Source organism: Schistocerca gregaria, chromosome 8, assembly GCF_023897955.1.
Source record: "Schistocerca gregaria isolate iqSchGreg1 chromosome 8, iqSchGreg1.2, whole genome shotgun sequence".
In the NCBI taxonomy this organism is placed as follows: Eukaryota; Metazoa; Arthropoda; class Insecta; order Orthoptera; family Acrididae; genus Schistocerca; species Schistocerca gregaria.
Genome location: NC_064927.1, coordinates 161,852,109 through 161,877,970, shown reverse-complemented (window position 1 = coordinate 161,877,970; position 25,862 = coordinate 161,852,109). Strand labels below are relative to the sequence as shown.

The 25,862-nt window shown below is 42.1% G+C and overlaps 2 protein-coding genes across 2 annotated transcripts in view; one reads left to right on the top strand and one right to left on the bottom strand.

The window, feature by feature from the left end:
* Nucleotides 1-17,610, top strand: part of LOC126285448 (leucine-rich repeat-containing protein 15-like) — a 90,026-nt gene extending 72,416 nt beyond the window's left edge. The window contains exons 7-9 of the mRNA XM_049984834.1: nucleotides 1,266-1,450; nucleotides 8,489-8,777; nucleotides 17,008-17,610. Of these exons, the coding sequence (XP_049840791.1) occupies nucleotides 1,266-1,450; nucleotides 8,489-8,774 (471 nt within the window). The 3' untranslated portion in view covers nucleotides 8,775-8,777; nucleotides 17,008-17,610. The remainder of the gene's footprint in view (nucleotides 1-1,265; nucleotides 1,451-8,488; nucleotides 8,778-17,007) is intronic.
* Nucleotides 9,510-10,080, bottom strand: LOC126285090 (uncharacterized). The gene is made up of 3 exons (XM_049984415.1): nucleotides 9,979-10,080; nucleotides 9,721-9,823; nucleotides 9,510-9,622 (listed from the first exon to the last, which is right to left on the bottom strand). Exons 1-3 carry the CDS (start codon nucleotides 10,078-10,080, stop codon nucleotides 9,510-9,512), a joined length of 318 nt encoding a protein of 105 aa, XP_049840372.1.
* Nucleotides 17,611-25,862: the final 8,252 nt, after the last annotated feature.

Sequence of the window (25,862 nt, the reverse complement as noted above, 5' to 3'; positions counted from 1 at the left end):
GACTATAAAGGTAAATACATTGTTTGTTCTCTATTAAAATCTTTCATTTGCTAACTGTGCCTGTCAGTAGTTAGTGACTTCCGTAGTTTGAATCTTTTATTTAGCTGGCAGTAGTGGCGCTCGCTGTATTGCAGTAGCTTGAGTAACGAAGATTTTTGTGAGGTAAGTGATATTTGGAATGTATAGGTTAATGTTAGTCAGGGCCATTCTTTTGTAGGGATTTTTGAAAGTCAGATTGCGTTGCGCTAAAAACTATTGTGTGTCAGTTTAACCACAGTCGTGTAAAATTTTTCTAAGGGGACGTTTCACGGTTCTACTTCTTTCCTGCTTCCTCATGCCTCTGATCTTTGCTGATTCTTCTGCCTTTAGCGACAGTTTTCCACCGTAAGTGTAAGAGGGTGCTTTGAGTCTCTGTCTGTTCCTCCACGCTCCTTGACAAGGCCGTTGGCAGTCTGAAGGTGACTCTTCATACCAGGAGTCATTGCTGACGGTATTTACTTAAGATCTGATCAATGGCAAGTGTCAAACTTGCGACTCAGGTCTTTTGAGTAGTGGTCCAAGACGCTACAGGACGTCAGGCTCGTATTTGTCCTCGAAGTAACCGATTTGTGACAGTTCATTGTGTCACCGTGGTGACAACTGCTGCTCAGATTTCTGCTGCAGATGCAATACGATGCAACAGAACCATACGCCGAATACGATGGTATTCCCTCTCGGTAGTTCGACGTGGCTCTTCGGAGCGAGTTGTTTTTGCGACCGTACACAGCCGTGACAACCGCTGCCAGTAGCTGTGTGTATTGGTTACGTTCCTCCCACATCTTTCTTGAATATCGCAGAAGGAAGACCCAGTTTCTCGTAGTCTCTCGCTCATACTCAGCGACGTGTCTTTGTCACCTTAAACGCATTCTCGACTAACATCAGCCCACCACATTCAATCTCGAACGCTCACGACCTTTACAGCATGTATTTAAATCAAATCTGATTTTCATCCTCATAGTAGCGACATTAGCGCCACTCTTCCACGACTGGCGCGAAATTTTAATAGACATCATTTTTCAGACCCAGAAAACTCTCGTACCAACTTTAGTTTATGTCGCACCATTCCTTTTTGGTTTTGGTATTTTTTCCGTCAGTGTAGTATTAATTAAAAGACACGACGGCAAATTTTATGCTGAAGCAGTTTATCATATTGAATGAGGAGACTAGATAGATAGATAAACAATAAGGAGGGAAAGCAGATGTAGACTGATGTTTTTTCCCGGCAGATATGGCTGAACGACAACAACTTGAGCCGGCTGGACGGCGCGCAGGAGCTGGGTCGCTCCAACATGCTGAAGCTGGTGGACATCCGCTACAACCCGTGGGTGTGCGACTGCGACACGCAGTGGATGGTCTCCGTGCTCACCCCGCTCATCAACCGTACGACGCCGGAGCTGCTCACTGGCGCTGGGTGAGGCTCTCTTCTCTACGGCTTCCAGGTCATGCCCGCACCAACTCTGCTCGCAGTCACGGCCGTGTTGGCTCGTGATCCGGGAGCGGAAGTTTGGAACAGGCCGTAACCTACAGCAATACATTGACAGTTTTACAGTTATTAGCTTGGTGCATAAGTCGTAGCGATTTTGTTTTGCGTGTTGGTATTCCGCTTGCTGTGGGTTTATTCATCGATTGTCTTTTTATTTGTAGTTCATGTTGCTATTTGAGTTTGAGTTTTTATTCTTTCATTTTGTCATTTACAGGAGGTAGTGAGTGGAGATTTGCACGCTAGAAAATGGAGTGCCAAGTACGAAAGTCGGAATATTTCCGACATATTTTTCTGTTTGAGATCAATAGAGGGGTTACAGCAGCGGAGACAGTCAGAAACGTTTGCGCTGTGTCTGGGAATAATGCCGCTGGGCAGAGTACGGCAAGAAAATGGTTTTCTTGTTTTAAGGAGGGTCGTTTCGACATTAGCGACTGTCCACATTCAGGAAGAGCTTCGGGGTTTGACGAACATAGTTTAAACCCGTTAATCCACCCAAACAAAGCAACAAATCCCGTACAAAGACCTGTGTGCATCCACAAAAGATAATGTAATACATCTGGTGCAACACCAACGGTGTCGTATGCTACTAACTGCTTCCCCTAGTTGCAACCATAACTAATATTTATTGTCAACAACTGAAGCGCCTTGCAGATGAAACCCAAGAACAGCGTCCAGGAAGACTGCCTGAAATGAGTCACCACGACAGAGTGCTAGACTGACAAAAAGCACTATACAGGGGTAGTGTTTGGAGTCCTGCCGCACCCGTCTTATTCACCTGTTATAGCGCCCTCAGGTTTTTACCTTTTCTGCTACCGATCGAACAGCCTTCAAGGCAGTTACTTTCCGGATGTAAATGCGGTCACAACGAGGCACGACGAGTTGTTCGTCTCAAAATCACGTGATTTCTACAGTCGCGGAATGTGAAAGTTACCTCAGCGTCGGCAGACTACGGTAAATGTTGAAGGAGAATGTACTATTGATTACTGAAGTCTGTTATGTGTATCTGTTGTGTTAATTTGACTTATAAACTTATGGAAAAACAATGCGAACTTTTGCACCAACCCAAAACATTACTTACTAATCGTTAAACATTGATATAACTTTAGGAGAGTATGAATGGCGGATCGCGCTAATGTTAAAGTTGCTAATTTCATGACACAGTCTTTCAAGAATTACTACATGCAACTTAATGAAACTTTTGCAGTTTACTTAAACATGCTTCCGGTACTTACCCTTTCAGTTTGGTTGAAGTGTATATTCTAGGAGGTAGGATAGCATTTTTTCTGTTTTATTTGTTGTTAAACATTTCCTTAAATTTTTGTGCGTTTTACTAGAAACAGGCAAGCTATCTTTACCATTCGATAGGTCTGTATCATAAGGGTGTCATAACTTAATTTTCAAAAATATCAAAAGTCGATCTTCTGTAGTTCCTCAGAAAATGGACCACTGGTCTGGAATTTTTTTTTTTGCAGAAACTGAAATTAAAAACCACTTTAAGTTAAAACATTTTAATAGAAACAACAGCTAAAACGTGGAAGCGCTGTAGTCTTCATCGTCTACATTGTTCGAACGCATCCTCTTTCTCCCCTTCGAAGATCTTGCTCGTTTGACACCTTTTGAGCTTGAAGCTCAGCCTTGACAACTCACTCCGTCTCCATTTCCACCAGCATAGCTCGCGTTTTCCAGCCAGTTTTCAATCTCAGCTCCTCAAATACTTTCAGTCTGCCAGTACAACAATCACTAAATGCGATAATAGTATCATATACACCAACCCTCAATGTATGATACCCCATAAATACATTTTTAGACACTCTTGTAAACACTACATTGTGGAATGACTCATTCACATTTTGTTTTTCCCCTGTCAGATAATTCTTCGAAAGACCTGGATTTGCCCAATCTCTGTAAGTGGTTTATAGCCAACGCAACAGCCTCAGGTAAAGAGTTCTTGAGGGAAATATTTTCTACATGTCCAGTTGATTCAGATTTCTTATATTTACACCACTCGCCTGAACGAAGGTTGTGGATCGGCCTGTCACCTGTTGATATTTTATGGAAAAAAGTTGCTCACACAGCTTCTTTCATACCATCTACGTATTTTAATTGCTTTTTGCGGCTTAAATATAGTATTCTGGTGGTTGATTGATGGCATTCTGTAGCGTACGACTCCTGACAGTCTTGCAGTCAGATAGGCGCGACCAACAGCTCTTGTTTCGTGCATGATACCAAGAATGTCGCATGCACAACATATACAAGAATCACAACTGTTAAAATGGTTCAAATGGCTCTGAGCACTATGGTACTCAACTGCTTAGCTCATCAGTCCCCTAGAACTTAGAACTACTTAAACCTAACTTACCTAAGGACATCACACACATCCATGCCCGAGGCAGGATTCGAACCTGCGACCGTAGCAGCCGCACGTTTCCGGACTGCGCGCCTAGAACCGCGAGACCACCGCGGCCGGCACATAACTGTTATGTCAGTCCTTCCACCTTATGCAGTGATATTTCTACTAGCATTGAAATCATGCCACGCCCTTCTATACGGTTATGATTCTTAAGATATTAATTTTTAACTGACTAATGTTTTACGAAGTCCTAAAAATGTCCTAAGCTATTAATTAAATTTGGTTAAATATACTTCCAGTCAATCAAATTTAATAAATTGTACACCAAGTTAATCAGCAAATCCCAAATTATGTTTCTATACAAAACAAAAACAAATTAAAACTCATCAACAAAATGGACATGTATACTCCCCTTAAACCGACGGTTCCTTGTAACTGGGGAAGTCACAAGACGGAAGCAGTGACCCCTGAAAATACGTCAGCAAGTCGACTGTGGTCGACACGACATTAAAGGAGGACGGGAAGCTGACTTTGACAGAGCCCAGTGGAGCTGGACGGCGTCGTACTCAAGAGTTGAGCGGCAGTGGCAGTGAGAAGGCGGTGGCTTAGCGTAGCTGGCGGTGATCTGCTTGAGGTGACCGCCCAAGAAAACTGACCTTCGCCTGCTCTGTATCCGGTTATATTGCCACCAGTAACACCTCCATCCTCTATTCCTTAAAGAATCGAACTACCTTGTATGCAACAGCTTCAACGTCTGATTATTTTGTATATGAGTTAATGTATTTTAAGAAAAGCTTGTTTTCAAGCGTCTCACTGTTTATGGCGTCATACATCCTCAACTATCTGTCGTACAGTGATATAATTTTTCACGTACGTTCAGTGGTGTATGTCGATAAGTAAAGTAATGTCAGTCACGCAAGCTGGTAACGACGGTATTGGTTCGAATGCAGGCACCGCCTTTAAACCTTGGGAAATTTTAGCTCTGTAATCCTGGGACTGAACAGGAAAGAGATCAAACGCACGACTGGACTGACGACCGGCCTTGGGAATTTGAAAAAACACCTACACACAGTGTGTATAACGGGACATGACCCTAAATGTAGGATCTGTGATGAGCGTGAAGAAACGGCATCACACCTAATCTTCGAATGCGTGGCACTGGAGAGCAAAAGATACAGTATCTTCGGGACAACTAGACCTGCAGAAATTGTGTCTGACAAAAAACTGGTAAAGGGGCTCCTTGCACTATTTAAGGACATTGGTTGGCTTTACTAGATATAGAGGGAGCGATACCGCACAATAAACTTGGTTTCGGTGCGGGCAGTGGTGGGTTAGTCTTAAGCTGTTTTTGCTTCCCTGTCAAAATCAAATCAAATCAAATCAGGCCTGGGAAATACTCCCGGTACACATTTGATAGCAGGCTGAGTTAATATGAGGCTGTCTTGGAGAGAATGGAAAGAGGAAATATCCCCACACATTTCCAGGATTGAACTAGGGACCATCAGCACGTGACACTAGTGCTCTACCTGCTAGAGTACTATAGCCACGTTACTTGTAGATACTGTCTACAAAATTTGTTGTGAATAGTTAGCGGTAAAGCAGTAATAAATTGAAACGTTATACCTGATGCTTAAGTTTTACTGCGTGCACAATTAAAAACAGTAACAGATATTTTTTCTTTTCATTATTTTGTGTCTTTGGGGAAGAGGGAGTGAAGTGCCAGTGAGGAAAAGTTTCCGCAAGATTTCTTGGAAGAGCCAAGTGCTCCAATTGTCAAATCCTGGATGAATATAGTCTAGGTGATTTGCGCGGCATTCGTTAGGCTGCCTCAGGACGCAGACTTGATTTCTAACTCCAATACTTGACTCATTACGTTAAACCATCAACGTATGATAGTACCTCTTAATGTGTCGATTATGACATGATTTTAAATTTTTAAATTCGGCCATTAATTAATTTACATGATGTACTGAAAAATCAAAGTTTTGTTGCTCCTGGAAGCCATTAGATAGCCAACCCACATCTGCGACAGGGTGGCCATCTTAGCTGTTTAATAATATACATTGGTGGGCGAAATGTAAGGGTGAAGCTAACTTTTCCATTACATGTCACTGCCGAGAAATAACGCTCCATGAAACTCGGACCATGCGTAGAAGCAACTGACACACTTTAGTACCACAAGTAACTAAAAGAAATGCACAATGAGACGATCAGAGCTTTCATTCAAAGGCAGCAATTACACCGAAGTCATGCTGATTCATGATTGTCTCAGGACATTACAAACGGCGGGACATCATTGTCAGTAGAGTTGGGGTCACCACAGACAGTAGTCTAAGAACAACAATGTGCTCCCATTCTGGCCAAGAAGTTAGTAAGGAGTTCTTGTGGTAGGGTAGTCCATTCCTCCACCAGTGTGGATGACAACTGCTGGGGCGTGGACGTCCTACAGAACGCCTTCCCAATGCATCCCACAGGTGCTCAATGGGATTTAAGCTAGGTGAATGGGCAGGCCAGTCCATTCCCTGGACATCCTCTCATTCCAAGAGCTCCTCCAACTGTGCAATTCGATTTAGTCATGCTATGTCATCCATAAAAATGAAGTCACAGCCGAAATCACACCTGGAAAGATGCACACAGTAAAGGAGTACAGCATATGTGCACACTGAACTGCATGCATTGCTGCCCACAGTTATCACACATCCTGTTAAGAGGTATGTCCCACCTTTTGCAACGTCCATGTTACCATCATAACCGCGGTGACTTCAGAGTGACTATCACCTTTCAATAAGGTTGTCATTTCTGTTCTTCTAATCATGTTTTTCTTTCAGTTACCTTCTTTACTATACTGTATGGGCTTTTTCAATGTGTGGTCCAAGTTTAATCGAGCTCTTTTACATGGCTGAGATACACCATGCGAAAGTTATTTTTTTTCTCACCTCTATAGATTTTCGAAGTATCCTAGGTAGCTAACATGAATAACTAATGGTCATGTCGCGTAATTACCGCCACTTGTAATGGTGTCACTATAGCTACGATGTCTCCGTCATTGATACACTACTGGCCATTAAAATTGCTACACCAAGAAGAAATGGAGATGATAAACGTGTATTCATTGGACAAATATATTATACTAGAATTGACATGTGATTACATTTTCACGCAATTTGCATAGATCGTGAGAAATCAGTATCCAGATCAACCACCTCTGGCTGTAACAACGGCCTTGATACGCCTCGCCGTTGAGTCAAACAGAGCTTGGATGGCGTGTACAAGTACAGCTGCCCATGCAACACGATACCACAGTTCATCAAGAGTAGTGACTGGCGTATTGCGACGAGCCAGTTGCTCGGCCATCATTGACCAGACGTTTTCAGCTGGTGAGAGATGTGGAGAATGTGCTGGCCAGGGCAGCAGTCGAACATTTTCTGTATCCAGAAATGCCCGTACAGGACCTGCAACATGCGGCCGTGCATTATGCTGCTGAAATGTAGGGTTTCGCAAGGATCGAATGAAGGTTAGAGCCACGGCTCGTAACACATGTAAAATGTAACGTCCACTGTGCAAAGTGCCGTCAGTGCGAACAAGAGGTGACCGAGACGTGTAACCAATGGCACTCCATACCATCACGCCGGGTGATACGCCAGTATGACGATGACGAATACACGCTTCCAATGTGCGTTCACCGCGATGTCGCCAAACACGGATGCGACCATCATGATGCTGTAAACCGAACCTGGATTCATCCGAAAAAAGTGACGTTTGGCCATTCGTGCACCCAGGTTCGTTGTTGAGTACACCATCGCAGGCGCTCCTGACTGTGATGCAGCGTCAAGGGTAACTGCAGCCACGGTCTCCGGGTCTCCGAGCTGATAGTCCATGGTGCTGCAAACGTCGTCGAACTGTTCTTGCAGATGGTTGTTATCTTGCAACCGTCCTTATCTGTTGACACGGGGATCGAGACGTGGCTGCACGATCCGTTACAGCCATGCGGATAAGATGCCTGTCATCTCGACTGCTAGTGATACAAGGCTGTTGGGATCCAGCAAGGCGTTCCGTATTACCCTCCTGAACCCACCGATTCCATATTCTGCTAACAGTCATTGGATCTCGACCAACGCGAGCAGCAATGTCGTGATACGATAAACCGAAATCGCGATAGGCTAAAATCCGACCTTTAGCAAAGTCGGAAACGTGATGGTACGCATTTCTCCTCCTTACATGAGGCATCACAACAACGTTTCACCAGGCAACGCCGGTCAACTACTGTTTGTGTATGAGAAATCTTTTGGAAACTTTCCTCATGTCAGCACGTTGTAGGTGTCACCACCGGAGCCAACGTTGTGTGAATGCTCTGAAAAGTTAATCATTTGCGTATCACAGCATATTCTTCCTGTCGGTTAAATTTCACATCTGTAGCACGTCATCTTCGAGGTGTAGCAACTTTAATGGCCTGTAGTGTACATTTTATTCCACCAGTTGCGAAGATACACACACACTGAACATAAACTTAAACAGTGAGCAATCATTTTCCCAATTGACTGCAGAGGGTGGTAGATGAAGCCTACAGACTCGGATGTTGAGAGGTGTCTGGCTAGGGTGCTGTGTGTGTGTGGCAGGTGCGAGCATCCGGAGGAGATGCGTGGCAAGACGTTCGCGTGGATGTGGCGCAGTGGCTACAACATGCGCTGCCTGCCCACTGACGGCTCCAAGCCGGAGCGCGACGCAGCCATGCTGGTGGGCGTGCTGCTCGGCCTGCTGCTGGGCATGGCGCTGCTCGGCGTCGCCATCTTCCTGCACCGCCGCCGCCTGCTGCCCGCGTGCCTCACCTGCGAGACCGGTCCAGCCGCCTTCTCCAGAGGCTTCTACAAGCGCGCTGGGCCCGCCACTGACGAGATGTACTAGCCGGTAAGTAATACAATCGTGCCGGAATCTGTCCATCATGATCATCATCCTCATCTTCAACAACCTCATCTTCAACATCCTCATCCTGAATACTCACATCCACACCATAATCTTCCACAGCATCCTAGTCCACATCATCTTCCTCCACATCATTCTCATTCTGATCATCCTCATTCTCATCCACACCACCCACATCAACATCCTCCTCATCCACCTCATCCTCATCTTCAACATCTTCATCCTGAATACCCTCATTCACACCATCATCTTCCACAGCATCCTAATCCACATCATCTTCCTCCACATTACTCTCATTCTGATCATCCTCATTCTCATCCACACCACCCACATCAACATACTCATTCACCTCATCCTCATCTTCAACATCCTCATCCTGAATACCCTTATCCACACCATCATCTTCCACAGCATCCTAATCCACATCATCTTCCTCCACATAATTCTCATTCTGATCATCCTCATTCTCATCCACACCACCCACATCAACATCCTCCTCATCCACCTCATCCCCATCTTCAACATCCTCATCCTGAATACCCTCATCCACACCATCATCTTCCACAGCATCCTAATCCACATCATCTTCCTCCACATCATTCTCATTCTATCACCCTCATTCTCATCCACATCATCCAAATCCTCATCCACCTCATCCTCATCTTCAGTATCCTCATCCTCAATATCTTCATCCACATCATCATCTTCCTCAGCATCCTAGTCCATATCATCTTCCTCCACATAATTCTCATTCTGATCATCCTCATTCTCATCCACACCACCCACATCCACATCCTCATCCACCTCATCCTCATCTTCAACATCCTCATCTTCAACATCCTCATCCTGAATACCCTCATCCACACAATCATCTTCCTCACCATCCTAATCTACATCATCTTCCTCCACATCATTCTCATTCTATCACCCTCATTCTCATCCACATCATCCATATCCTCATCCACCTCATCCTCATCTTCAGTATCCTCATCCTCAATATCTTCATCCACATCATCATCTTCCTTTCCATCCTAATCCACATCATCTTCCTCCACATCATTCTCATTCTATCACCCTCATTCTCATCCACACCACCCATATCCACATCCTCATCCACCTCAACCTCAACATCCTCATCCTGAATACCCTCAACCACACAATCATCATCCTCATCATCCTAATCCACATCATCTTCCCCCAAATCATTCTCATTCTCATTCTGATCAACCTCATCCACACCATCCACATCCTCATCCACACTATCCTCATAGACACCACTCTCATTCATGCCATCCTCCTTATCCTCCTCCTCATCATCATCATCTCCCCTCCTCTCTCTGACCGCATGAACAGTCCGCTACTTTCTCCCAAAGATTGTCCAGGCTGAAATCTGTCACTTCTGATTTCACCAATCCATCCCATCCTTTGCTGCTTCTTTGTGCTTTCGATCTTCTGCAGCATTATGGTCTTTTCTTCAGATCATTTATTCTCATGATTAGCAGCTACAACAAGTACTTGTGCTGTTGGACATGACATGGAGGTCACTCATCGGTTAATCTTGAGGTTTTGAGGGATGATGGCCAGCATCCATTTAGTTTCCACACTGTCCAGGACCCAAATCCTGTGGCAGGCTACGAACACAGGCTAGTGTTTTGGCAGTGGTTTCTGCGACGCGTTGCATGAGATCCCGACTTCCTCGCTATTGTGTTGTTTACCGAAGAGTGCACCTTCCATCGGGATGGCCTTTACAACACTCGAAACGTTCATTACTGGGCAAGGGAAAATCCTCACGTTACTTATGTCCACGGACACCAGTAACGTTTTCGATTTTTGCTCAACATTTTGGCAGATAGTATGAGTGATCATCTCATTGGGCCGATCCGTCTACCTCTTCGACTTGCTGGGGCAAATAACCTTCACTTTTTGCAAGAAACTCTACCTGGCCTGCTGGAAGATGTTGCCCTGGACTTAGGTCTACGCATGTGGTTGCAGCATTATGGGACGCCCGCACATAACAGTCGTGCTGTGGTTGGATATTTAAATGAACTCTTCGACGGCTGTACATAAAGTAGGCTAGTTTTTGTTTCAGTATCAGATGTTCCAAGGAACAATTCTCTGTAATACCGACCTATTTGTTCTCCTTGCAGTCCGTGGATCTTTTGAGGAGTTTCCTCCAACACCACAATCAAAAGGAGTCTATGAAGTTCAGCCTTTCATAAGGTCCACTTCTCGCATCTGTACATCACAAATGGAAAGACCACAGTCTTTACTAACCCGATCTTTGTTGTTAATCTCTACTCCATCAAACCATGTCCAGGATGTACTTTGCCTTTCTACCAAGTAACAAGCATCTCTTGATTACGTGGCTGCAGTTAGCAACAGCAGAAAAAAAGTCTGCGAGCCGAGATACATGAAAATAGAAACTATGCTCATTGTTTCCCCTCCTACGTGCTATCAGTTGATAGTTATAGTTGCCAGAATTTACGTTTTCTTGAAATGCATCATTAATCCAGCCTCTGTGCGTTCTTATTTCACCTTCAGTATCTTTAACTCTTATTCAATTTTGGCCATCAGGATGGTATCATTTAAGCGTATTTATCGTTATTCTATTTGAATTCCATAATATGTTTGTTTTAATTCCTATTTCTTCTTCATCTAAACTGACATTTATCATAACGCTCCCTACATACAGATTGACTAGATAAGGTGACAGTATACAGCACGGCCTTCACCTTTCTGATTCTTCACCCACTTAGTTCCTCCATATACGATTCTCACCATGCCCTCTTGGTCAGAGTATAAACTCCATATGAGGTAAGTCAGCTAATCTGTTAATCTCACTGTTTTGAGTACATCCCGCAATTTGTTGTGTTCGACAGTCAAAGGCTTTAGCATAACCAATAAATCGAGGTACACATCTTCCTGGAATTATTTTGTCTTCTCCGTAATCCACCGGATGCTGGGAATTTGTGGATTACTTCCTTTATTATATCCTGCTGGTTCTTCAGGTTGCTCTCGGTCTGTGTACTGGTGATCGGTTCCAGAAAGAAATCTTCACCTTGCAGCGGAACGAGTTCAAGTCTCGGTCCGGCACACAGTTTTAATCCGCCAGATAGACTGAATGGATTGGTTGATAGGAAACATTCTAAGACATCAAGGGATCACTAATTTAGTATTGGAGAGAACTGTGTGTGGGAGGGGGGAGGGGAGAGGAGTAGGGGGTAAAACTTGTACAGGAAGGCAAAGAAATGAGTGCACTAGGCAGGTTCAAAAGGATGTAGGTTGCAGTAGGTATTCGAGATGGAGGTTTGCACAGGAGAGAATAGCGTGGAGAGTTGCATTAAAGCATTCTTCGGACTGAAGACCACGATGACGACAACAACAATAACAACATCAGAACTGAGGAGTAAGCTTAATGAGCTGCTTATATGTGTTGAATAATTAGAGCTGAGCAAACCAGTTGATATAATCTGCCTCTCTGAATATCATGTGGCCACTGGTATAGATATATTAAATGTCACAGGATTCCAATTGCACTGTGTGATCAAAAGTATCCGGACACGTGGGTGAAAATGACTTACAAGTTCGTGGCGCCCTCCATCGGTAATGCCTTGACAGCTTCCATTCTCGCAGGCTTACGTTTAGTCAGGTGCTGGGAGGTTTCTTAGGGAATGGCAGCCCATTCTTCACGGAGTGCTGCACTGAGGGGAGATATCGATGTCGGTCGGTGAGGCCTGGCACAAAGTCGGCGTTCCAAAACATCCTAGAGATGTTCTATAGTATTCAGGTCAGAACTCTGTGCAGGGCAGTCAATTACAGGGATGTTACTGTCGTGCAACCACTCCGCCAGAGTCCGTGCATTATAAACAGCTGCTCGATCGTGTTGAAAGATGCAATCGCCATCCCTAAGTTGCTCCAACAGTGGCAAGGAAGAAGGTGCTCAAAACATCAATGTAGGTCTGTGCTGTGATAGTGCCACGCAAAACAACAAGGGGTGCAAGCCATGAAAAACACGACCACACCACAACATCACCGCATCCGAATTTTACTGTTGGCGCCGGCCACACTGGCCGAGCGGTTCTAGGCGCTTCATTCCGGAATCGCGTGACTGCTACGGTCGCAGGTTCGAATCCTGCCTCAGGCATGGATGTGTGTGATGTCCTTAGGTTAGTTACGTTTCAGTAGTTCTAGGGGACTTACGATCTCAGCTGTTGAGTCCCATAATGCTCAGAGCCATTTGAGCCTTTTTTTTACTACACACGCTGGCAGATGACGTTCACCGGGCATTCGCCGTACTCACACCCTGTCATTAGATCACCACATTGTGTACCGTGATTCGTCACTCCACACAACGTTTTTCCACTGTTCAATCGTCCAATGTTTACGCTCCTTGCACCAAGCGAGGCGTGATGAGTGGCTTATGAGCAGCAGCTCGGCCATGAAATCCAAGTTTACTCACCTCCCACCTAACTGTCATAGTACCTGCAGTGGATCCTGATGCAGTTTGGAACTCCTCTGTGATGGTCTGGATAGATGTCTGCCTATTACACATTACAAACCTCTTCAACTGTCGGCGGTCTCTGTCAGTCAACAGATGAGGTCAGTCTGTACGCTTTTGTGCTGTACGTGTCCCTTCACGTTTCCACTTCGCTATCTCATCGGATACAGTGGACCTAGAAATGTTTAGGAGCGTGGAAATCTCGCGTACAGACTTATAAGTGACATACAATCACCTGACCATGTTCGAAGTCTGTGAGTTCCGCGGAGCGACCCATTCTGCTCTCTCACGAAGTCTAATGACTACTGAGGTCGCTGATATGGAGTAACTGGCAGTAGGTGGCAGCACAATGCACCTAAAATGAAAAACGTATGTTTCTGGGGGAGTCCGGATACTTTTCATCACATAGTGTAGCTTCTTTCTTCTGTAGAAAAAATACAGAGAAAACTGTTTTGTTTCCAAGAATATTGATGTTAATAAAATTTTCTCAGAACAGCGCTTATAAGCTTGTGCAACAGAAATGGTATTTCACAAGTCGTTTGTAATAGTAAATATATACAGATCAGCTTAAGGAAGTTTTAGCCTCTTCATAAAAAAGTCTGGAATATCTGTCGTCACATCTTACAGTAAAAAATAAGGAAACAGTGGTTGCTGGTGATTTTAATGTGGATTTATTGAAAATCTCTGTCAGTGAACAAGTATTGCAATCAGTAAAACTATCATTCAATTTAGTTCCTACTGTGAACTTCGCAACTACGATCTGTAAATTCTCTGAGATTGCTATTTACAATATGTTTGTAGACAAATCTAGGGAAAATAGCCACATCACAAAACCAGTAGTAAATGGACTATCTGATTATGACATGCAGTATCTTGTGTTAAATGTTGAAAATCTATGAAATCTGAGTACATGAGCGTAATTAATCTGTCAAAAATTGAGAAATTCAGGAAACTGGTCAAAGACATGAACTGCATAGGTCTTTACAATAGTTCTGACTCAAATGGAAAATACAAAGCACCCATTAATAAAGTTACTTTCACTTTTGAAAATTGTTTTCCCACAGAGGTAGTTCAAATCACACAGAAGTCAGAAAATAATCTGTGGATTACACAAGGAATAAAGATATCATGTGGGACAAAAAGGAGACTATATCTACTATCTAGGAACAGCTCTAATGTTAACATTGTAATGCATTACAAAGAATAGTGCAAAATATTGAAGCAAGTCATTCAGAAACTGAAGCAGCTTTATTATGAGAAAAATGTAATTACATTGGGCAACAAAAGAACTGCATGGGATATAGTGAAGACAGAAGCATGTGTGGCCAAAAAGGAAGAGGAACAAATAGCTCTAAAAACAAATGAGACTTTGGCAACAAGTGCATGTATTGTTGCCAACCTCTTAAGCAAGTACTTCATTTATTTTACTGACAGCTTGGGGTTATCAGGTACGGTGAACAACGCAACGGAGTATCTGAGACCAGTCTTTAAAAATAACTTCAGTAAAGTGGAGATGTCACTCACATCTCCCAGAGAAGTAGCATTCATCATAAAATCCTTAAAATCTAAGTATGCTAGTGATAATGATAACATATCAACGAAATAAAAGGGTGTCACTGCGAAATACCTGTGCACTATGCAGTCAGTCTTCATCTTGGGTCACTTTCTTTTTCTGGTGTACATTATTGATCTATCAACTGTTACATTGGCAGATGCCAAATTTGTTTCGTTTGCAGATGATACAAACATTACAATAAGTAGCAAGACAAGAATAGATTTAGAAATGGCTGTTCATAAAATTTTAACTGACGTTAATAAATGGTTTAAAGCTAATTCATTGTCATTAAACCCACTACATGCAGTTCAGAACCTGCAAGTGATTTGCTTCTAGCATGTGTATAACATATGAAGACATGCAGATCAAAGATGTTGACAGTGCTAAATTTCTTGGATTACAACTCTAAATTCAGTTGGGAATCGCATACCACAGACCAACTTAAATGCCAAAACAAGTCTGTATTTGCAGTGAGAATGATGTCAGATGTAGGAGATATAAATATAACAAAATTGCATAGTTTGCTTACTTTCATTCTATTACATCGTACAGGATCAAATTCTGAGGTAACTCATTAAACCGAGCAAATGTTTTTAGCGTGCAAAAGCGTGTAATGAAACTCACTTGTGATGTAAATTCTAGAACATTATGTGGAAACCTGTTCAAGGAACTTTGTATTCTAACAACTGCTTCTCAGTATATTTATTCCTTAACGACATTTGTTGCAAGTAATATATCTCTATTTCCAACCAATAGCTTAATTCATAGTATCAATAAAAGACCTCAAATCACTTACCTTGGTGCAAAAAGGGGTCCAATATACAGAAAAACACATTTTCAAAAAAAAAAAAATGCCAGCAACCATTAAACACTTGATCTAAGAAAAGCATGGTTTAAGCAGAGTTTGAAAGACTTTTTGACAAATAACTCTTTCTACTCCATAGATGAATATCTTAACAGGGTCTGTTAGACCAGCTTAAGTAAATATGTCTATTAGATTTCAGTTTTGGCAGCACTTGGTCCCAACAGTCAAGATTAGGTATTTATGTATGATCAGTTTATTAACAGTGCATTACAATGTTTCGTTCTGACATCGTATTAATTCTGTAAATATTAGCAGCTCAGTTTACTGTAATGTATTCGCCTATTTTCACAACCTCCTGACAAATAACCAGAGTAGTAAATATTGTATTCAGATTTTTATGGTTTTTTATGTTATATTTTCTGACATGTTCCACAACCACGAGAATCATCTCATTTTTTGGGCCTATGGAACGAAAACTGAATCTAATTTAACAACAACAACAACAATGGAGGATACGCTGAAACTACGTCAATGAACGTAAAGTCCCTGACAGCCATAAGCAAATTGTGAGTTCCTTACATTTGTGAAATGTGAATAGATTTCCGCTCAGGTTGGGGCAGTCCAATGATAGTTGTGAATTGCTACCCGCCACTCGCACGATCGGCTTGATGGACGTGAGGATGGAATAATACGTTTACTTGGCGGCTAAAAATATCTTATCTAAAAATAATGAGGGCATTGTGATTGGCATTGCTGAAGATGATGAGAAACTGTTGACTTCTTCCAACATTTATTTAGGATTACAGTTAGCGTAAGTTTATGCCTTTTTTGTTAGCGGTACGGCATTATAAACCCAACCTTCATTGTACACTAACAGTCTTTATATGCCTGAGAATGCAGTAGGTTTAGGTAAGACCACAATCTATTTCTGAAATCAATTTGCTTTTTGTGTTTGAACGTCTGTTCACAACTTAGATTGTAGCTTTGTGTTCTCTTTGTAAATTTCTCCAGTTATTATTGACTTCTTCGTTTTCGAATTGTACTTTTAATGATGTCATTAAATTAATAATTGCTATTTAGTCATTGTATTTGAAAAGTCAAGTCAATGCAACACAGTTTTGTCTTGTTATTTGTTGAGACTTACGTCTTAACTAATACGAAAGAGCCGAAATGAGTGATATCTATTGTTAACTAACACCTACTTCTTTAGGCTGCTGTTCGCTGAAGAGTTTAGTAAATATTTTCTCGTTTTTAAGTGATAATAAAGACGTAATACTTATTAAAGAGAAGGGTAAAGAAGGGTTACTTTACTTTACTACTGTGTTTCCTGATTCTAATTTGTTTTCTTCTTTTTCAGGTTCTACTCGCGTCATGTCATAGCCTGGAGCTAGGCGACAACGAGTACCACCTGTCTAGTCGAATAGACAGCAGTTACGAGCCGTGTGTGTCGTTCGCATTTTTTAAGTCATTTGCGAGCGTCGATGTTATGTATAAAATGCTTAGAAATAGAGACATTCGGTGTTTCAGGATTTGATGTACAAAGGAATCCATTTAAGCCGATATACACATCTCATTCAACGAAGTCTGATTTATGATTTCTCTCGTTTTCATTTTCTCAAGTCAGAATGAGATATAATTTTTTTAAATTTTCAATGGGCGACGACAATTATTGCGTATTTGTATAGATGTTGTTCATCAGTTGTTTTATGTCTATTAGGAGACTGAAGCTCTCATGTTCTTCTACTTATGAATATTATTAGTGTTTTATACGCTGTTGACGTTAAACAGGAATATTAGTTCAAGGTTTTTATCCGCAGAATTTGACATATACTTAACTTATAATGGTTTTCTCAAAGAGTTACCATGTTCTGTTACCTTTTGGAAACGTATTACAGAGTGTATTGTGTTTGTTATATGTAGAAGAGTTCCATTTTCAATAAAAAAATTGTGTAAAGCTGTATTTTACTGGCTGTCCAACATGCCAACAGGAAAAATCCGGATGCAATTGTAAAGCAAGTGTGGAAGAGTGCAGCAGAATACCAACTGCGGTATATTATGACTAGAAATCGGATTGTATGCAACATAAAAAACTAGAACTTTACATGCAAATATGCACGAAAAATGCTTAAAATATGCATGAAAAGTGTCGAAACATGCATAGTAGTTGCTGCATGCGATATATCTTGAAGTCAGACCTGTGCATATCGATTGCGATAAAGAGAAAAATCGGAATATTTAGAATGCTTGTTCCGTGTCTTTTGTGATAGAGGTTAGGCAGTGCTCTCTTTGATATCAGTTTTTAAAAAAACTGCAAAACGAAGACGCACACCGTGTTTTAAATATTGTTCCTTTCTTGCTATTGTCGGAAACAAGCTAATGCGATACGAGTTAGTTACCGAGAAACAATCGATAGGCATTGGTCCATCTTCGAGAAAAATGACACACAGAGGGGCACGCACAAGATCTCCGTAATATTTTATTTCAAAAACAACATACAGTCAGGAATATTTTGGACAACGTCAAAATTTGATAAATATTATCGGACTAAAGCATCGTTTATAAATTATTTTACACTTTCGTATTCTTGTAAACATAAACAGGTACTGTTCCAAATATTCGGTAGTAAGGTTGTCTTCGATCACTAAAAATATTTCTATAAGCAGAAAAAACCGTTCTACATCCGCTGAAGTGGGCAATATTTCAAATTGGGTACTACGTTAGCACTTATTGTTTCTGGCAAAACTTCACCCGTCCAATTAATGAAACTATCAATTTGGGACAAAGATTCAAACAGTGCGTTAAGATTCAAAGCGATTCCAATTTTTTCTTTAAGTTTTCTCGGGAATACCTGCGACAATGAGGAGTTCACTAGACTAACTCTATTCATTAACTGAATAGATTCATTCATTTCCGAAACCTGAGTATCAAGCTTTTTAATATTCACAGGTGTATGGGAAAATGAGTGCTAATCATAGCAACATTTTTTTTTAATGCTGGGATCATTAAGTGCTTCCTTGCACTCGAAAACTGCCAAAGCCTCTGCACTATCGGAGTCGTTTACTACACCTCTGATGGGCTAGAAATGCTCATTGAAAAACTACACAGCTTCGACCCGTGTATCCAACAAGTTACCACTGGTTCGAAGAGTAAAGACACATTTGGTAGTTTTCCTTGATGGGAGCAGGTGCCTTAAGAAACACTTTCGCTGTGAATCACATCAGTTTGTTTATATTCCCAAAACGTGGATCGTACTTCCTCAGCAGGGCGATGTAGTCCGTGAGTAAAGCACGTCACATGAATCAAATTTCGATGGAATGCTTGGAGGGCTTTTTCTGCTTTAGCAGCATCTGACAAACACAAACACCTTTTCATCTGCAGAACATTCTGGAAATATTTTCCTAATACCCTCATTCACGAATCTGGCGATCGTAGAATGATTTCTCTTTGCGAGTTCTTTGCAGGCCACTAAATAGGAAGAATGAGGCTCTTATTTTAGCGCACCGACAATTAAATTTGCAATTTGGCGGCCACAAGTGCTGGTAGTTTCGTAAACAGAAATCCAAATAATGCTGTCCTTGAGTTCATTGTGTATTTATTCCAGAACGTGTTGGTAAATTGTCGGTATGTAATTTTTACGCAATTTTGATTCATCTGGACTTGTTGATTTAATCTTCATTTGAGAAGAAAACCTTTGAGGTCAGTGTTTGTAAGTTTGTGAAGAGGAATACTAATTGTAATGAGTGCTTCACATAGATCTATGACTGCAGCGTGGTGCACAACACGTTAGACACTACACGTGAACGCGGTAAACTTTGTGTAAACGAAACGACAACTAAACTGAAACAATGGACTTGCATAATTTAATTTAATTTTTGGCGATGCGTCCGATACGACCGGGCAGTCGCGTTGACTGTGCCTGCCTGTTCCAGTTCAGTGAACTGTTCGCTAGCCAGTAGCCTCTCTGTTAGCGATCGCACGCAGTTAAAGGTCTCATCAGTCTGCAAGACTTCAAAACTGACATCTTCCTTAGACATGCAATTTTCACAAATGTTAGTATGCTTAACCAGCTTGTATCGCTTTGAAAACGTCCCATACAAATGCAGTAGTTACGGTACACTGTCTGCCCCTGCTTGAAGAAGCATTTTATGAAATCGAGAAACTGGCTCTGATACCTAAACGGCTGCAAATGAGGATTTATGTACGTGGCCCAAGGCTGGTTGAAAGCCAGCTCTTTTTGTAAATGTATTCCCCCTGAGGGCATACATTTACCGAAAGGAGATGACACAGCTGATTTCCTGCACTTTTTCCAGACTTTCTGAGCACAGATTTGCGCTCATGAGTAACTGGTATGAATATCTACGACCCCCATAACTAATGATACACTTACAAATATATGATAAATTGAGCAGTTTAAGTGATTATTGTTCCCAAACATTACATACTGAAATGTATTTCATTCTTATGCCATATAAAACATTTTGTAAGTTATAGATTTATGACGTCAGTAACAACCAAGCTAAACTTAAAACATAAAACCAGGTCTGAAGACGTCAAAGACCACCGGTAAATATTCATACCGAAGAAATGTACGATGAAATAAAAGAAATTATTCAGATAGTGAAGGGAGACGAAAATTTAATAGTAATGGGTGACTGGAATTCGAGTGTAGGAAAAGGGAGAGAAGGAAACATAATAGGTGAATATGGATTGGGGCTAAGAAATGAAAGAGGAAGCCGCCTAATAGAATTTTGCACAGAGCACAACTTAATCATAGCTAACACGTGGTTTAAGAATCATGAAAGAAGGTTGTATACGTGGAAGAACCCTGGAGATACTAAAAGGTATCAGATAGATTATATAATGGTAAGACAGAGATTTAGGAACCAGGTTTTAAGTTGTAAGACATTTCCAGGGGCAGATGTGGACTCTGACCACAATCTATTGGTTATGACCTGTAGATTAAAACTGAAGAAACTGCAAAAAGGTGGGAAATTAAGGAGATGGGACCTGGATAAACTGAAAGAACCAGAGGTTGTACAGAGTTTCAGAGAGAGCATAAGGGAACAATTGACAGGAATAGGGGAAAGAAGTACAGTAGAAGAAGAATGGGTAGCTCTGAGGGATGTAGTAGTGAAGGCAGCAGAGGATAAAGTAGGTACAAAGACGAGGGCTGCTAGAAATCCTTGGGTAACAGAAGAAATATTGAATTTAATTGATGAAAGGAGAAAATATAAAAATGCAGTAAATGAAGCAGGCAAAAAGGAATACAAACGTCTGAAAAATGAGATCGACAGGAAGTGCAAAATGGCTAAACAGGGATGGCTAGAGGACAAATGTAAGGATGTAGAAGCTTATCTCACTAGGGGTAAGATAGATACTGCCTACAGGAAAATTAAAGAGACCTTTGGAGAGAAGAGAACCACGTGTATGAATATCAAGAGCTCAGATGGCAGCCCAGTTCTAAGCAAAGAAGGGAAGGCAGAAAGGTGGAAGGAGTATATAGAAGGTTTATACAAGGGCGATGTACTTGAGGACAATATTATGGAAATAGAAGAGGATGTAGATGAAGACGAAATGGGAGATACGATACTGCGTGAAGAGTTTGACAGAGCACTGAAAGACCTGAGTCAAAACAAGGCCCCCGGAGTAGACAACATTCCATTAGAACTACTGACGGCCTTGGGAGAGCCAGTCATGACAAAACTCTACCAGCTGGTGAGCAAGATGTATGAGACAGGCGAAATACCCTCAGACTTCAAGAAGAATATAATAATTCCAATCCCAAAGAAATCAGGTGTTGACAGATGTGAAAATTACCGAACTATCAGTTTAATAAGCCACGGCTGCAAAATACTAACGCGAATTCTTTACAGACGAATGGAAAAACTGGTAGATGCAGACCTCGGGGAGGATCAGTTTGGATTCCGTCGAAATGTTGGAACACGTGAGGCAATACTGACCTTACGACTTATCTTAGAAGAAAGATTAAGAAAAGGCAAACCTACGTTTCTAGCATTTGTAGACTTAGAGAAAGCTTTTGACAATGTTGACTGGAATACTCTTTTTCAAATTCTAAAGGTGGCAGGGGTAAAATACAGGGAGCGAAAGGCTATTTATAATTTGTACAGAAACCAGATGGCAGTAATAAGAGTCGAGGGGCATGAAAGGGAAGCAGTGGTTGGGAAAGGAGTGAGACAGGGTTGTAGACTCTCCCCGATGTTATTCAATCTGTATATTGAGCAAGCAGTAAAGGAAACAAAAGAAAAATTTGGAGTAGGTATTAAAATTCATGGAGACGAAGTAAAAACTTTGAGGTTCGCCGATGACATTGTAATTCTGTCAGAGACGGCAAAGGACTTGGAAGAGCAGTTGAACGGAATGGACAGTGTCTTGAAAGGAGGATATAAGATGAACATTAACAAAAGCAAAACGAGGATAATGGAATGTAGTCAAATTAAATCGGGTGATGCTGAGGGAATTAGATTAGGAAATGAGCCACTTAAAGTAGTAAAGGAGTTTTTCTATTTAGGAAGTAAAATAACTGATGATGGTCGAAGTAGAGAGGATATAAAATGTAGACTGGCAATGGCAAGGAAAGCGTTTCTGAAGAAGAGAAATCTGTTAACATCGAATATAGATTTATGTATCAGGAAGTCGTTTCTGAAAGTATTTGTTTGGAGTGTAGCCATGTATGGAAGTGAAACATGGACGATAACTAGTTTGGACAAGAAGAGAATAGAAGCTTTCGAAATGTGGTGCTACAGAAGAATACTGAAGATAAGGTGGATAGATCACGTATCTAATGAGGAGGTATTGAATAGGATTGGGGAGAAGAGAAGTTTGTGGCACAACTTGACTAGAAGAAGGGATCGGTTGGTAGGACATGTTTTGAGGCATCAAGGGATCACAAATTTAGCATTGGAGGGCAGTGTGGAGGGTAAAAATCGTAGAGGGAGACCGAGAGATGAGTACACTAAGCAGATTCAGAAGGATGTAGGTTGCAGTAGGTACTGGGAGATGAAGCAGCTTGCGCAGGATAGAGTAGCATGGAGAGCTGCATCAAACCAGTCTCAGGACTGAAGACAACAACAACTCACTTGTTCGCTGTTATTTCTAGCATATCGACATTTAAAACATAAAAATAGCGTTCAAATTTGTCAGAGAAACTATTGTGAATATATTGACACCGCGCTTAGTACACATCCACCGCGGCGCTCGGGGTCCACAGCACAGTTGCGACACCTGAGGATGGGCTTATGAGAGCCCGAAACCGGTCGTGATGATAAAAGAAATTTACAACTGAAGCCGTATTTTCAACCTCTAGTATAATGCTCAGTTGCGGATATTCTTCCAGCAGGTTTGTTTCCAATAAAATCGATTGTTCGTAGCAAATAACAGCATTTAAGACCGTCGGTACATAAATTTACCACTGTCAATCACAAAGTTAACATGATGTCGAATGATATTCTCAGGCAAGTGAATTAACAATTCAGTGCACAATGGGATGTTAATAATGGAACTCAATTTTGTACAGGCATCGTGAAAAACCAACAAAAGAATTAAATGGTTCAAATGACTCTAAGAACTATGGGACTTAACATCTGAGGTCGTCAGTCCCCTAGACTTAGAACTACTTAAACCTAACTAATCTAAGGACATCACACACATCCATGACCGAGGAAGGATTCGAAACTGCGACCGTAGCAGCAGCGCGGTTCCGGACTGAGCGTCTAGAACGGCTCGGCCACAGCGTCCGGCTCAAAAGAATTAATTGACAGCATTATACCATCATTCGTCCATAACTGTAGATCCATAATTTTTTTCAATGATAAGTCGAATTTACATGTTGGGTACTCGTTTCCTGACTGACGAAACTGCGTTTTCAAACAATAGAAAATCCAGGATGGAATGTAACAATATTATAAAAAGGAAAATTGCTACTCACCATATGCTGCGTCGCAGATAGGCACAACAAAAGGACTGTCACAAATAAAGCTTTCGGCCAGTGAGGTCATCGTAAAAAAAAAAAAAAAAAAAAAAAAAAAAAAAAAAAAAAAAAAAACCACACAAAAAAAAAACACACACACACACGCACACATAGGCTCACGCGCGCAAAACGCAACTCACACAGGCGACTGTTGTCTCAGGCAACTGAAACCTTAAAAACTGCGTTTTCTCTATTCTTCTTTCGTTTGGAACAAAATAGAGTAACAAAACAAAAACGAAGTTGCGCTGTGCAATTAACTGAATATATTCCATTACACTCATTCTATGTCAGCATTACTATTCGCTGCCATTTTGTCATGGTAAATAAATAAACACATTTACAACTACAGTCACAGGTATGAGCCACTTTTTATAAGCTCATTAACACTCATTGTTTAGAAATAATAGTAGTAGCAGAAGTGTACACTGATGGAAAAAATCGCAACACCAAGGAGGAATTGCGCGGCTATAACTGATAGGCGTATTTGTACATTTGAAAGATTACGCCTACTTAAATTTCGCGCCAGTAGCTTAAGAGCGGCGCGTAGTAACGCCAATAAGAGGATGAAAATCAGGTTGCTTTAAATTAACTCTGTAACGAGCGTGAGCGTTAGTTACCTTTGAGACTGGAGGTGGTGAGCTGATGTTACCTTAAGGTGACAAAGACGCCATTATCAACATCTCACTGAGTGTGAATGAGGTCCTGTAATAGGACTATGAAAGATGACTGTTCCTTCTACGATACTGCGGAAAGACTATGCGTGATTCTTGGCGGAGGTGGTCACGATAATGTGCGGGACGGCCAAGTGGCACTGCCCGGGGGAAGACCGTCGTGTTCGATAAGTGACCCCGGCGCGCCGTACTGCATTTGTAGCACAGTCTAACGTAACAGTCGCCACACTTCGCCTCGATTTTGTTGCCTACCGCGCAAGCAGCGCCCCAAGCGACCAGTAACTTTAACTGTGAGTTCGGCGCGATCATGAAAGCGAATAGTGGTTGTTTATTTTGATTTCTACAATGGTTCTTACAAGCGGCAACAACAGAAAGAAGACACCACAGCTGTCTTTTTTTAGGTTTTCTACGGATTCTGGGAGGTATATACCATCATGTTACTAAACTGTATCGTCAGGATTCACTTGCGAACTACATGTGAATTAATGATTAATGTTTCGTTTTAGGAGCAGAAAATGGCTAGTTAATGGCTGACGAGAAGACCTTATGAAAAAAGACCCAGTTTACCAGTGTAATAATACACTCCTGGAAATTGAAATAGGAACACCGTGAATTCATTGTTCCAGGAAGGGGAAACTTTATTGACACACTCCTGGGCTCAGATACATCACATGATCACACTGACAGAACCACAGGCACATAGACACAGGCAACAGAGCATGCACAATGTCGGCACTAGTACAGTGTATATCCACCTTTCGCAGCAATGCAGGCTGCTATTCTCCCATGGAGACGATAGTAGAGATGCTGGATGTAGTCCTGTGGAACGGCTTGCCATGCCATTTCCACCTGGCGCCTCAGTTGGACCAGCGTTCGTGCTGGACGTGCAGACCGCGTGAGACGACGCTTCATCTAGTCCCAAACATGCTCAATGGGGGACAGATCCGGAGATCTTGCTGCCCAGGGTAGTTGACTTACACCTTCTAGAGCACGTTGGGTGGCACGGGATACATGCGGACGTGCATTGTCCTGTTGGAACAGCAAGTTCCCTTGCCGATCTAGGAATGGTAGAACGATGGGTTCGATGACGGTTTGGATGTACCGTGCACTATTCAGTGCCCCTCGACGATCACCAGAGGTGTACGGCCAGTGTAGGAGATTGCTCCCCACACCATGATGCCGGGTGTTGGCCCTGTGTGCCTCGGTCGTATGCAGTCCTGATTGTGGCGTTCACCTGCATGGCCTCCCGCATGCCCACTATACGCCCTCGCTCAAAGTCCGTCAACTGCACATACGGTTCACGTCCACGCTGTCGCGGCATGCTACCAGTGTTAAAGACTGCGATGGAGCTCCGTATGCCACGGCAAACTGGCTGACACTGACGGCGGCGGTGCACAAATGCTGCGCAGCTAGCGCCATTCGACGGCCAACACCGCGGTTCCTGGTGTGTCCGCTGTGCCGTGCATGTGATCATTGCTTGTACAGTCCTCTCGCAGTGTCCGGATCAAGTATGGTGGGTCTGACACACCGATGTCAATGTGTTCTTTTTTCCAT